The sequence below is a fragment of the Manduca sexta genome, chromosome 20 (genome assembly GCF_014839805.1).
Source record: "Manduca sexta isolate Smith_Timp_Sample1 chromosome 20, JHU_Msex_v1.0, whole genome shotgun sequence".
Taxonomy (NCBI): domain Eukaryota; kingdom Metazoa; phylum Arthropoda; class Insecta; order Lepidoptera; family Sphingidae; genus Manduca; species Manduca sexta.
In genome coordinates this window covers 5,048,869-5,063,411 of record NC_051134.1, presented here as the reverse complement: position 1 = coordinate 5,063,411, position 14,543 = coordinate 5,048,869, and the positions used below count along the sequence as shown (strand labels likewise).

The 14,543-nt window shown below is 36.2% G+C and overlaps 1 protein-coding gene across 1 annotated transcript; it reads left to right on the top strand.

The window, feature by feature from the left end:
- The first annotated feature begins 311 nt into the window (after positions 1–311).
- On the top strand, positions 312–10,886 carry LOC115449138 (membrane alanyl aminopeptidase). Its single transcript, XM_030176864.2, has 15 exons — positions 312–453; positions 2,537–3,105; positions 3,560–3,724; positions 4,119–4,433; positions 4,754–4,937; positions 5,144–5,385; positions 5,756–5,948; positions 6,523–6,712; positions 7,120–7,220; positions 7,355–7,531; positions 7,735–7,919; positions 8,164–8,331; positions 9,447–9,593; positions 10,054–10,123; positions 10,467–10,886. Exons 2-15 carry the CDS (start codon positions 2,537–2,539, stop codon positions 10,791–10,793), a joined length of 3,033 nt encoding a protein of 1,010 aa, XP_030032724.2. The 5' UTR covers positions 312–453; the 3' UTR covers positions 10,794–10,886.
- Positions 10,887–14,543: the final 3,657 nt, after the last annotated feature.

Below are 14,543 nucleotides of genomic sequence, written 5' to 3'. Positions count from 1 at the left end.
CGCAGTGTCAGGCGTCCACCCACGAGTTGGACAGATGACCTAATAAAAGGAGGTCACTGGATGCACGCCACTTCCAATAGGTCAATCTGTAAAACTTTTGGGGAGGCCCATGAACAGCAGTGGACATCCTGCGGTTGATGATGAAATAAATTAGTCGATTTATCTGTGTTTCTGCGGTTGATGATGATCAAATAAATTGGTCTATTTATCTGTAATGTCATTTATGTAACGGCACGTATGTACATTGTACAATGGGTAGTACGCTCGGACTGAAATCTTAAATTAGGTAATGATAATAATTGTTAGGCAGACTACGCTAATACACTATCGAGATATGGGTAATAATGTGTCACAATGATAGTGAAAAATGTGTATATTTTCATACTATGTTTGTTTTAATCCAATCGTGGGTACAGTGCCCACGAAGTTGGTGCCGTCTCCGAACACTACAAGGTAAGAACAAATTTTGGAATATACATTCTATTGGAATGAAATTATAAATTAAAATGGATTAATAATATAATTAGAGTCTTTACCGCTATGTGCTTTAAATTTTAAAAATATGTTTTTCTAGTATGTTAAAATATAAAATTATGTCATTTGTTTATTTGCTAGGATTTTATGCCCTGAAAATAATAAAAAAATACCTAGAAATTAGTAAAGAGAGAATAACTTCCGAATAGTAAATTCGTGTATAAATTAGTATTAAAGAAAATTATCCCCTTCAAATGAATACTTTGGAGTATTTTATTTCCATTAGGGTGCTTATTTTCTAAAAAAACCTACGATACATTACTTATATCATGTTTAAGTATACTGATATAATTATTTTGATCTTATGATTATGCGAAGAATTTATAACAATTTATTTATAAAAAAGCATGCTTGTTCCTAATTTTTTTACGTTGAGAAAGTATTATATTAAATCGTTCATAATATATTTTTTTAGTGTAATGTAATCTTCTTATTATTCTTAATTATTCTTAATCATTCTTTCATACCCGTAACAAATTTATTTTACCATTTAACAAATATGTGATAGCTAGTTCAGGCAACTGCTTCCTAAAAAACATACCTGTTTTCAGATTTACAATTTTTTAGAAAGACCAATATTAAAAAGTTAATGAATAGGAAACATTTTAATAACCTTAATGTATATGGAATATAATATATAAATTATATCGAGGATTACATAACATCAAAAAGTCGACGAATAAAATATACAATGCTCGCCAAATTTTTGACTGTCCTATAATGTGTTTATGAATTAGGGGGAATATAATATAGTACTATGGAATATTCACATATTTACGAAAAGTTCTAGAACTAAGAAGACATAGAATTTATGTATTACGAAATATATTGTTGAGTTCACTATTTACTACTTATATTGTTATTTTTATGGATTAAATTTTCAAATTTCTCACGAATAACCTCGTCAGGAAGGTCATTTAAAAATTTCTAATATTTCTTTTTCAAACATGAGTTTTATGAATTGAAATTTATGCATGATTAGTAGGTTAAATTATCATGACGTGAATATTGGTAATTTAAACTAATTTTCACTCCATTTCAAAGAGCTTAAATTTTTCGTTTAAATTTTTCAAAAGCTACTCCTCATCGATCATAAATAATGACGTAATGATCAAAATACGCGATAATATCGAAATGTAGGTAACATGTACCATCGCAACTGATATTCGGCTCATAAAAATTAATCCTCCGACTTTGGACATTATCAAAATTTATTCGAGTTTCGATTGATAACATTATCAGCTTTATGTTCTTTAATGTTTTTGGCGCGTGTTACTGTAATTTTATGTACGAATCGTAATCAATCAATAAAATTAATCGTTTTAAAAGGAACGGCTTTTATCATTCATTATTTTATTATTGAATTTGTACCTATTTATTTATCTAGACTTTGTTCGTCCGCCTTGATAAATATCCCGGGATAAAAGTCCTGTATATTTTCCGGGTAAAAGTATACATGTATTCAGAATATGGTTTTTCAATACGGCAAATTTTCTCAAAATTCGTTTATCGATGTTAGAGTTTCCTTCTAACATCTAAATACCTTCGCAAATGTTTACATTTAGTATGTTAATAGATTAGAAAGGATAGGAATAAGTAAAGTACGATTATTGACTGTTAAGTAATAACAATACAGTAGAGAGTCTAGTTGGCATCACATATCCAATGAATGACGTAACGTCTTCCAAATACTAATTTAGGTTGGCAAACTTAACATACCTTTGAAATTCTACTGGAGAATTCTTAGATAGATACGTCTTATTGATCGATCTTATTTAAATCATTTTCGGTTTACAGCATCATCATCACGTCCAGTGTAATTATTGTAGTTAGTAGATATAATAATATCAGCCCTGTATTATATACTGTCCCACTGTCGGGCACGGGCCTCCTCTGCTACTGAGAGGGATTAATTATTAGTAGATATATAAATTTTTATTTCTGGAACTGGCCGGTGAGAACACTATAATTTCCATAATTAAATGTCTGGGATTCATTTTAGATGGCGACCTCAACATTTATAATTTTGGCGCTGGCATGCGTTCTATCCAACGTCGCGTCCTTCGACCCGCCGGTGATGCGGACAGCGTCCACCATCTTCGGTGATGAAAAACTCAAAGGCGAGATTTTCGAAGACATCGACGAACAAGAAGTCGCGATGTCATCAGCTGTGACGCGTAATTCTGCCTATCGTCTACCTACCACCACAAGACCTTCGCGGTACAACGTTCATTGGACCATAGATATGTCCAGAAGGACATACACCGGTAATGTGGCAATCCAGCTCTTCGCTACACAGTCTGGCGTCAACGAAATTGTCATCCATTCTGACCACGTGACAATCCAATCTGTGGTCTTGCAGCAAGGATCCGCCATCATTCCTCAGACCTACAGCTTGGATCAGCAGTACCAGTTCCTGAGAGTTCGCTTGACTAGCGGCACGTTGAATTACAATCCTTCGACCCCTGTTATCTACACCCTGACCATCAACTTTGGTGCCGCTATGCGCACTGACATGTATGGTATTTACGAGAGTTGGTACAGGAACAACCCTAACAGCGAAACAGTCAGGTATGGTTAATTTATGAAATTGTGTATTATGTGACATTATAGTAACCAATACTAAGTTAAAATTGATAAATATGTTTTGTAAAATAATGTACAGATAATTAACATACGAGGATATAAAGTGTCAAAAATATATTTAACATTAGTTTTACATTATTAACAATAATGATGTAATTAAGGAAGGGTGGTAATTATAAACTCGAAAGAGAAGGAGCAAAGATGAAATAAAAAGAAAATAGCCCCATAGACATGGCATTGCAACTACCTCCCATTACGTAACCCCACCGTTTTTATTCGACGATAAAATTAGTTCTTCTATAGCCGGGTAGTCTATCCAGTCCTTAAGGTCCTAAACTCATGACGTTTTAAACTAACGAAAGACGTACATAAGCTATGATTGCTAGGAATCCGCCTAAAGTGTAAAATTATAATTTTTAGTCTAATAATTGTTTTTCAGTTGGATGGCCACCACCCAGTTCCAATCAACGGCTGCGCGCTACGCTTTCCCTTGCTACGACGAGCCCAGTTTCAAGGCCTACTTCGACATCACCATCACTCGACCTAATAACTTCAAAAGCTGGTCCTGCACCAGGATTAAGGAGACCAGAGTCTCTAGTGTCGCGTATGTTTAAATAATTATTTCTAATACATGTTTTACATTAGTTTTTAGAGATACCATAAGTTCATGTCGCCTTGTAGAGGACTCCTATTTGGGATATGAATCGTATGTTACAAGGTTGTTTTTTATTTGAATAGGCTGTGTAAGAATTTTTTTTATTTTAATGCCAGAATATAGTCGTGGGTTTCGTGGCATTGCAATTTGTTTGATTATAGGTTTGCCATTATCTCACACTATGGCATAGAAAAAGTAATATTGCTTCTGAATACCACTTTGTAGGTAAAGAATCACAATATTTTATTGGGTATTATAATTATTTCTTATCTCTGATATAACTGAAAATATACATTAGAGCAAAAAGTTTTGGTCTTTGTAGCGAATTTCCTTTTTTTCACAGGAACTTCCAGGATGATATCTACCACACAACGCCCTACATGTCAACTTACCTCATCGCTCTGATCGTTGCGGAGTACGATTCGCTAGAATTAAAACAAAACAATGTCGTCATGTATGAGGTTATTGCCCGACCTGGTGCAATCTCCGCTGGTCAAGGTCAATATGCTTTCGATGTTGGTCAGCAGCTTCTCGCTGAGATGAGTAACCACACCGCCATGGACTTCTATACAATGGACCCCAACCTTAAGATGACTCAAGCCTCCATCCCTGACTTCTCAGCTGGTGCTATGGAAAATTGGGGTCTTCTTACGTACAGGTCAGTTTGGGTTTTAGTCTTTTAAGTTTTGCTGATGGGTTTGTGATAATTTTGTACCGCTATGTGCATCGACGTAGCGGAGCTCATTGGGGATAATCATTATCGGGCTCAGCCAGTGTACATTCAATAAGGAAGTTCATCATAAATTTGGCGGCCATAATTGTTTCTCCTGCATTGTACTTGCTATTAGTTATGTCATGCCTGAATAAAAAAAATATACGTACTTGTTGTTTCATATTACTCCAGCCATATTAAAAGAAACACAATAATATTTTCTTAAATTAGTCTATAAGTGATGAGTTTGCATTTCTTATTCACAGAGAAGCGTACCTGATGTACGATGCGAATCACACAAGCAGTTATTACAAACAGTTGATTGCTTACATTCTATCTCACGAGATCGCCCACATGTGGTTCGGAAACCTCGTCACTTGCGAATGGTGGGACGTAGTTTGGCTGAACGAAGGCTTTGCTAGATACTACCAGTACTTCCTCACTGATTGGGTACGTTAAACAGACCTTTATAGAGTATCATGGTTTTAAGAAGCTGAAGACCCCCCCCCAAGTGATCAGTAGAAGCCGAGTTCATCCAAAATGATTTCTAAAGACCATTAAACAATTTCACAGCCTTAGTGATTTGTAGCATTGCATTAAAGTAATTGGACAAATAACATCATGGAACATTATAATTTTGTATGTTAACCTTTTAGGTGGAAACTGACATGGGCTTAGGAGTACGTTTCATCACCGAGCAAGTCCACGCCTCCTTACTTAGTGATTCCGCCAACAACCCTCACGCCCTCTCGACCTCTGGTATCAACACTCCAGCGCAAGTCAGCGGGATGTTTTCTACCATCTCGTACAACAAAGGCGCTGCTGTCATTAGAATGACTGAGCACCTTCTCGGCTTTAATGTTCACAGACAAGGACTTAGGAACTATTTGGTCGAAAGGTGAGATATTCTAGGGATTCTGTTGTAATATTGTATTGACTGTAGTCAATTAGGATGAAGGATATTAACGACACGTTTAATTACCAAAACTCCTTTTTTATTAATATAAATATGAATGTTAATACATTCATTTTTGGGAAATGGGAATATTAAAACTTTAAATAACAAATTGGTCATACCATTACAATATTTACAAAACCACTCTGGTTTGATCCCTATTAAGCCATTCAGACCATTTGACTGTAGTCATGAAAATAATCCATAATATCGACACTATGACACAAAATAGCTTTGCCTTTTCTGCAAGCTCATATTTCCGCATAAGATTATTTTATTTATTTTTTAATGTTTGCTTACTTATTTATATTAGGGCCTTTAATATGGCTTCCCCGATCGACCTCTTCCAATCTCTGGAGAGAGCTGCCAACGCAACCGGAGCCATTTCTGAGTACGGAAGAGACTTCGATTTTATTGAATACTACAGAAGTTGGACAGAGCAAAGTGGTCATCCAGTGCTTAACGTCGATGTTAATCATCGAACCGGTCAAATGACTGTCTATCAGGTGAGAATTAAATATTTTCGCTGCATATACTAAGGCCCTAATGCTGTTTACGTCTGTCGTAGTTATATGTTTGGTCTCGTTTCCTCCGACGGCAAATATCATTCAACGTAGCATGACAGAACACCGTAAAACTATTACAGTCATACAAAACGTTTATTAGTGATGCAGTCAGTTCGTATACAGTTTTGGTGCCTTGTTTAGCTGATTTATCTTGTTCTTCGAGAAACTTGTCTACCATTTTGGTTGTCACATTTTTTTTGCACTGTTGTAATTTAGGCATGATCGACCATACTCACTGATGGAATGTGATAGTGCCTTGATGGCGTAGTTGCATTAGATACAGTGGGAGTGTTGAGGTCTCAAGCTTGATCCCTGGGTCAGTTAAAGTAATATTGGGTTTTTCTTTACCATCCCGGGGTCTAGAATTTTTGCCCGTTAAGGCGATAGGCTCACCCCATCACGTAATGGGACGATACACGATGGGAAGTGGGTGCACCAGTTGCGTATCTGCCTTCAGGGATAAAAGAAGAGAGTGATGATACAAAATCCATCTACAGAACTATGTTTGTTTCAGCGCCGCTTCAACATTAACACCGGGTACTCTAATGTTAACACTAACTACATCGTGCCGATATCTTTCGCGACCGCCAGCAACCCCGACTTCGCTAATACCAAGCCCACGCACATCTTGTCAAAGGCTGTGCAGATTATCAACCGCGGTTCCGTCGGTGATGAATGGGTTATTTTCAACAAACAACAGACAGGTGGGGTTTCGTTTATATCGGTAGCTCTTTAAATATCATGATGAGATTTTTGAGGATCAGGCATGATCTTCCTATTCCTTTATGCTGGATGTCTTATAATTGTTTATAGTAATGTAGAATTCTTAACGTTAAGTGACAATTTAACTTACGAGTTTTCGCTTAATAAATTTCCGTCATTAGCAATGGGAATTGGTTGTAAATATTAAATTTTCAACTATGTTTTGATTCTTATTTTTAATAAAAATGTATTGTGTTTTTGTAACTTGATAATATTAGCAACTTTTCACTAAAATATTTATAACGAAATATAGATTTGAAATAGCTTAACAAAAGATTTCCATAAAAATATGTGAAGTCATAATAGAAATCATATAAAGTGAAAATACTATGTGCATTGAATTGTGCAGGTTTCTACCGCGTGAACTATGATGATTATACTTGGGATCTCATTATTATGGCTCTTCGAGGCGCACAGAGGACTCAAATCCACGAGTACAACAGAGCCCAGGTACATACGCTTTTAATTCTTATTAAATACATAATAATATAAAATATATTTTTTTGATATTAGTTTGATACACAAAAATTCATTATGTTTTCTGACACTATAATTCGTATATCATAATATTGTTCTATTTATAGATTGTGAACGATGTCTTCCAATTCGCTCGCTCCGGGCTCATGACCTACAACAGAGCGTTCAACATACTCTCGTTCTTGGAGAACGAGACTGCCTACACCCCATGGGTTGCCGCGGTAACTGGTTTTAACTGGATCAGAAATCGTCTCGCCGGAACCCCTGAATTGGCTCGTCTTCATGTGAGTATATCAGTTGCTAGTTCTTTGTGTAATCCCTCGCCGGTTGATACAATTATACTGGCATCTTCGAAACCGGATTCTTGTGCAGGTCCAATTTATTGATATTTTAAGCATACAAAATAAATTATCCTTCCGTTTTTGTTTGTATTTATCTTGACAAACTGACATTTAATTAAATCATTTATTTTATTAATTTTGTTTAGACAACGATCGCCCAATGGGCATCAAGGGTCATGTCGGAGCTGACCTACTACCCGGTCGCGAATGAGAGCTTCATGAGGTCGTACCTCAGGTACCAGCTGGCTCCACTGATGTGTAATGTCAACGTCGCCGCGTGTCGTACAGCTGCCACCGCGCAGTTCCAAGCTCTACGCAACAACGCAGTCGAGTAAGTATTTTGACAATTGGCGACAGGGACCCATTTTTTATGGCGTACATTTTTTCATCAGCCTACAACTGTCCAATGCTGAACATAGGCCTCCTCTAGAGCGCGCCACGTTACTTGGTCCTCCAGTCTCCTCATCCAGACAGCCCAGCTCCCCAGCCATCCATCTTATGATAATATACTATACTTAGTAATAGTATATTATCATAAGTACAAACTTGACCCTAACAAACACATTTTCTCATAGAGTACCAGTAGACAGCCGCAATTGGGTCTACTGCAACGCTCTCCGCCAAGGCACCACCGCAGACTACGACTTCTTGTACAACCGGTTCCTGAACCACAACGTCTACACAGAGAAGATGCTGATCCTCGGGATCCTGGGTTGCACTCCTCATCAAACTTCTTTGAATTCGTAAGTCATTGAGATATTTCTCTAATAATTTCCTCAATTTAGTTAGTATCATATATGTATAATATTATTTATGTATGTATGTAGACATGTATATAAATATCTATACTTATATTACGTTGGTTTTAAATATTTATATTATATTTTTTTTCATGTTATTTCCACTACATTCTCTCGTTGTATACACCTATCTTCTTTAGTCTCCATTCCAACTAAAGTTTGACTGGTAGAAAATGCCTACGGCATTAAGTCCGCCTCCATATTCTTTGTATATAAAGTGTAATAAATACATAAATATTTTGTCACGTAGTATTTATACGGTATAGAAGAATATAACTAAAGCGATGCAAATATATCCTGGTGGTAGGTGGTGGTGGTATATTTTGTATCAGGCTGAATCGCGACCACCGTACACAATGTGTAAAATCAGACGTAGCGAGCTGCCTAACCTAGCCTAAACTAACATACACATAAACCACATTTACACACACATTAAAGCTGTTTTTATTTTACCGCATTACCGCATACCGCACGCACATACTTTTTAAATAAATTCAAGGAAATAATTAGTCCACAATTAATCATTTAAACAGTGTTATTTGCTTCTTATCGGCTTATTTGTATCGTGTATGATCAGTATTTATATCCAGAAGATAAAATCGTTAATGTTTTAAATGTAATCTGCACGTGCTGACAATTGTTCATTGAATCCTCATCTTGAAAACATAACTATAAAGAAAATTCACTAGCCATGTGCCAAAAATATATATATAATTCAAAACATGTTAATTTTGATTTAACAACCGTTACCAAATTTACCATATGATTTGTCAACAATCAGGTAAAAATATTCATTTTTTTATTATCGTTTATTTTTTTGATATAAAAGTATGATTAGGCGCGCAAGGCGCTCATCTGTTAGTAAGCGACATAATCGACAAACAGTAAAATCATGATGCAATTTTTTGTTGTTTGACTTCTCTATTCAATATAGTCATAGTTTATTTTATGCATAATAATATCGATTGAAAAAGCCCTTATTGATTTTCAACTATCACCAACTAATGAAAATACATGAAATTTTCTGGAACTTCATTTGACCTAATCCAATATTGCAGGTTCCTCAACAACATCGTTTCGAGCAACACCATCATTCGTCCTCAAGACTACACCAATGCCTTCAGTGGAGCCGTCTCCGGCAATGAAGGGAACACCCAAATCGTCTTCCAATATATCCAGAACAACCTCGCTAGAGTCACCGAAGCGTATGTATTTTCTGAATTCTTGTTATTTTAAGTACTATGTTGTTAGCAGCGATTGTTATCAAAATGACTTTTCGAAGTTACGTTTGTATTGATTATCAGTTATTAGCATTAACGGTAACCTAGATACATTAGAATGCTCCATAAATATATCGAAGCTATGATCAGTGTGCTAACCCGCACTAGGTCCGCGTGATGGACTAACGCTCACTTTTACTAGCAGGGGATGCCTTTCTTTGGCAGTATATAATACAGTGCTGGTATTGTTATTGTTATGTATCTTTGCTCTGCAAGTGAATATAAGCTCTGTCAGCGTGATAAAGTTTGTGCGGGATAAAAATACCACTTTACAAAACACCTTTTATCCACCGAGATAAAAAGTTTTGTAGTTTCTGGGAAACGCACAAACAAACTCTTCGACTTTATATATTAGTATAGATTATAAGAATGTTTTGTTTTCCAGTTTTGGCACTCCGAATACTCCCCTCTCGTACGTTTCTTCAAGATTGCGGACCGAGGCTGAAATAAATGCCGTAAGACATTTTTTACATATTATCGATTTTGAAGCTTATGTCAATAGCCATAATCGTTATTAATCAAGGTTATTAATCACATTGTTTTGTAAACAATTGAATGCTGTGACGTGCAGGCCATCCATATGGTAATAATTATGCACTAAACGGTGTAAACACCGCAAGAATTTAAAATTATAATGCAAATAGGAACAGATCTATACTTACACGATACTACTGAAGCCTTACATCTTACAGTGACCTACCATCATTACAAAATATTTGGCAATTCCATTTTTCGAAAGTAAATCCAAATCAGGATAACTTTATGAAATTTTTAATTTACATTTACATTTTTATTCAGTTCCAAGCGTGGGCCAACCAGACTCAGACGCAGCTCGGCAACAGTTACCAAGCCGTGTACAATGGAGCCGAATCATCTCGCCAGAGTATCGCTTGGGCCGCAACTGTCCAATCTGACATGAACACTTACTTCACTAATGGCAACGAGGCAATCCAGCAGTCAACTACTGCTCCTACCACCACCACTACAACTACTACTGTAGCACCACCAAGCATTTCGGAGCCAGTGACCCCAGTTCTACCAGAACCTGTCCCAGATTCGGCAGCGACAAGCTTCCTTTCTGCGATGGTGATACTATTCGCGGCAGTCGCCAATATGGCCCTTTAAGTTGTTATCTTATGTGTGATAGGTGTTCTGTAATTCTCCATCGAATTGTAAATAGCTGTTAATAAATTATTTTAATATATTTTTTATTTAAAATTGTGTTTTATTGACTTCTTTACTCTACTGTTTTATAAAAATATTTAGGAATATAATTTGGGAATAATTTTGTAATAGTTTTAAGTGTAAAGAAATAATGCATACGATATATGTAATATTAATAACATTAATATTTCTCCACAATTACATCAGTGGTGCAAGTCATATATCTTTAGTAAGTCATGTCGTCATTAAAATAAAAAACAGCATGTAATTTTATCAATAAACAAATGATTCAGATCTTTATTACTTTTTATCATTAAAAAGGGCGCCACGTCTTACATGATGATAATAAAGTCGTTTATAACCATTATCGGCGATATTTACCAGATATTCCAGATAAGAATAATAAATTAAGACTTATTAACGCCTAAATTTTAATTCTATTATCATATAAATAATTTAGAAAAAAAAAATATTTTATTGAATGAATATATAATTACACCAATCGAGCAATGGTAATAAGAGATGTCTATGCTGAGTAGAGGACTTCATGAGGCTGATGATAGTCATCATCATTATTATCATCATTAGCAAAGTCCACTGCTAAATATATGCATCCAGCGTGTTCCTGCGATCTTTATCAAATCACTTCTCTCGAGAAATTTTTTTGCCCCATCTGCCGTCAGTTCTGCGAACTATGTGCCCTGCCCACTCCCACTTTAGTTTGCTAATCCGCTGGGCTATATCTGTAACTTTCGTTTTTCTACGGATCCTTTAATTTCTGATTTGAACGCGTACAGAAACACCGAGCATAGCCTTATCCATAGCTCGCTGAGTGACCGGCGGCCCACAGTCAGAAGCCACCTCTTAATGTTGCCATATGTCATCACCAGTAACACACCTTGATTAGAGACTTTTGCCTTCAGGCAGCGTGGTACTTTGGACTAGAAGACTTTGCTTAGTTTCCCGAACGCTGTCCAATGATGATAGTGTTAAATGATAATAAGACAATTTTCCTTGATTTTACCTTAAACCTGTCCAACTGCGAGGGCTAATTTGGAAATCCTATTAACCATTGCAACTCTACCTGAAGATAGTCATATCAAATTTTCCAAGAAGGCACTCATTTTCGCAACCCTACCTACCCTAACCATATTGTCAAAAAATCCCCAATAATTTAGATATATTGGACAGAGTATTTAGGAATGATGGTAGGATATTTGTATGTAGATAGCGAACACCGTACATAAGTAGATCCTCCTACGATAGTAAATCTGGGTAGCATTACTCCTTAGATAGAAGTAGTGCGTTAGCATTATTGATTTACTTTAGGTTATGAAACACTCTTGTTTTGGTAAAAGTAATTATATAAGTAAGCTTTTCATAAAAAAATATTGTCGGTTACTGTACTATATTCCCACAGAAATTAGATGTGAAATAGAGTATTAATTAATTAATGCAATTGAAAGACGAGTAAAAAAATAATAAATAAGATAATAATAATTTCAATATTATAACGGGTACTAACTAACTGAGAACTGAAGTAGGAGATTTGTCTCTGGGCATAGGTATGCAGGTAAACTCTCATACTCCGTAGAGGAGAGAAATAGCGAAAAGGAGAGAAATAAAGAATACTATCTTGGTAATTGTAATTTATTCAAGATCAAAATTTGTTTTCGAAAAATGTCTTTTTGATCCTACTAATATAAATGCGAATGTTTGTGAAGATGGATGTATGTATGAATGTTCCTCTTTCACGAAATAACTACTGAACGGATTAGTATGAAACTTTACAGTAATATTGGTCTTTGGTTGGCATCAGAATAACACATAGGCTACTATAGCGATACATATCAAGTAAGTCGGAAAAAAATGCTGTCTTGGCGTACGTTGCCTAAACCTTTGGAGTTAGACAAAGATGATGTACAGGAGATTGTTTGTCTTAAATAGTTCTAAATATAAGTCCGCGGCAGCATATATCTACCTATGTATACCTTTTACGTGGAAGCCACTGTGACCAAAATAAATTGCGGGTCTTTTATTCTGGAAAAATCCTTCACGCAGCCGAAGCCGCGTGCAAAAGCTCGTCTGTTATATGGCTTCTCGTGATTCCTTCATTTCTTCGCGTATTTTTATTCAATATAGCGGACCATGCAGAAAATATATGGGACGAGGACCGGGCGCAGACAGGCCGCGGATGGGGCGCCAACACAATTCATTAAAACGTATAGAAGGGACGAGGCACGGACGTGACGTTGGGCGCCGCCAGAGATGACGGTTTTCAGCTGTACGATTTTGTCACGACATGTCATGTCTTCTGCCGAAGATAAAGATGTGTTAATAGCGCTGCTGTATCTTGCTAATATACAGAGGGTTATTGTAATATTCCGGTTTAATATAATCAAAGAGAACTTGATGATTTTCAATTAAACTACAAAATTGAACGTTGAATACACAATCGCCCCGCATTCTCTCTTATATACAATAATCTTCCTTCTCAAAATACGTCGCAACTACTGAAGGATGCAGGTAGTTTAGTGTGACAGCGACGCGCGAGTGCCGACACCCGCGCCCCACCACACCCGCACCCCCGTCCAGCGGCGCTCGCGATGGTGCCCCGTCCTTTTTTTATGTTTTACAATAAGGCGCAGGCGAGTAAGCGTCGTGTCTGCGTCGTGTCCGCGCCCTGTCTTTTCTGTATATTTTGCGTCGCGACGTTTCTATACATTTTATATGAACGTCTTTTCTGTCTGTCCAGCGCATAAGAAGTTTACTTATCAGATTACTTATACCCAAAACTTCAAGAAAAATAAACATCTATACATATATTTATTTTTATTTATTTTAAATATATACAATTGTGAGCTAAACCAAAACGCTCACAACGTTACACTATACTAAGTACAATTAACATTATAATTTACTTAAATTAAATATAGCATACTTATATAAATATTGGCAGTTTGAACCTGATTTAGAAAGGAGTTTATTACTCTGACAGCTCTTGCTGTAGGCACATTGTTAGCATAACATGTGCGCCAATCGTCTGATGATGATAACATCTGGTGCCAGCGATGTTGACCTACTCGAGTATCGTTCTGCAGGACATAATACAGACTGACAGAACACATGGGTTATCTACTTGGTTACGCATTAACATTATGTTCTATATAATCAGTATGAGCTTGCGTCTGAGCTCTAGCTTGAGAAGCCCTACCGTATACCATATAATTTCTTATTGCAAATTATTATAATAGTTATTTATTTTTCATGTAAAACAGATTTAAGAGTGACGATAAAAACAATTATACCGGTATCCAAGATTAATTTTCATTTTGTATCATCTAAATAATTAAAATTTAAATACTGATAAGATATGAATTGTTATTGTAAAGATTAGGTTAACGGCTGGTAAGACCTGCGGATTCGTTCAGTTTACAAAAACCGGCGCCGAAATGATGGTACGTTCTGTGCTTTAATTTTTGGAGTTCACTGACTGCTTGGGGGGCATAGTTTTATTCGATTATTTTGAGCGCGGTACAATAATACTGAGGTCTAGGGGAGTTTGTTTCATTTCCCGACACGGGATTTTCTATTGGCAATAGGCTTTTCACCTTCCTTTGAAATTGTTTTGATCATATTTTAGTAGTTATGTATAACGGTGTTAACGGTGACCTGTGAGCCTTCACTCTTAAAACTAACATTAATAATAAA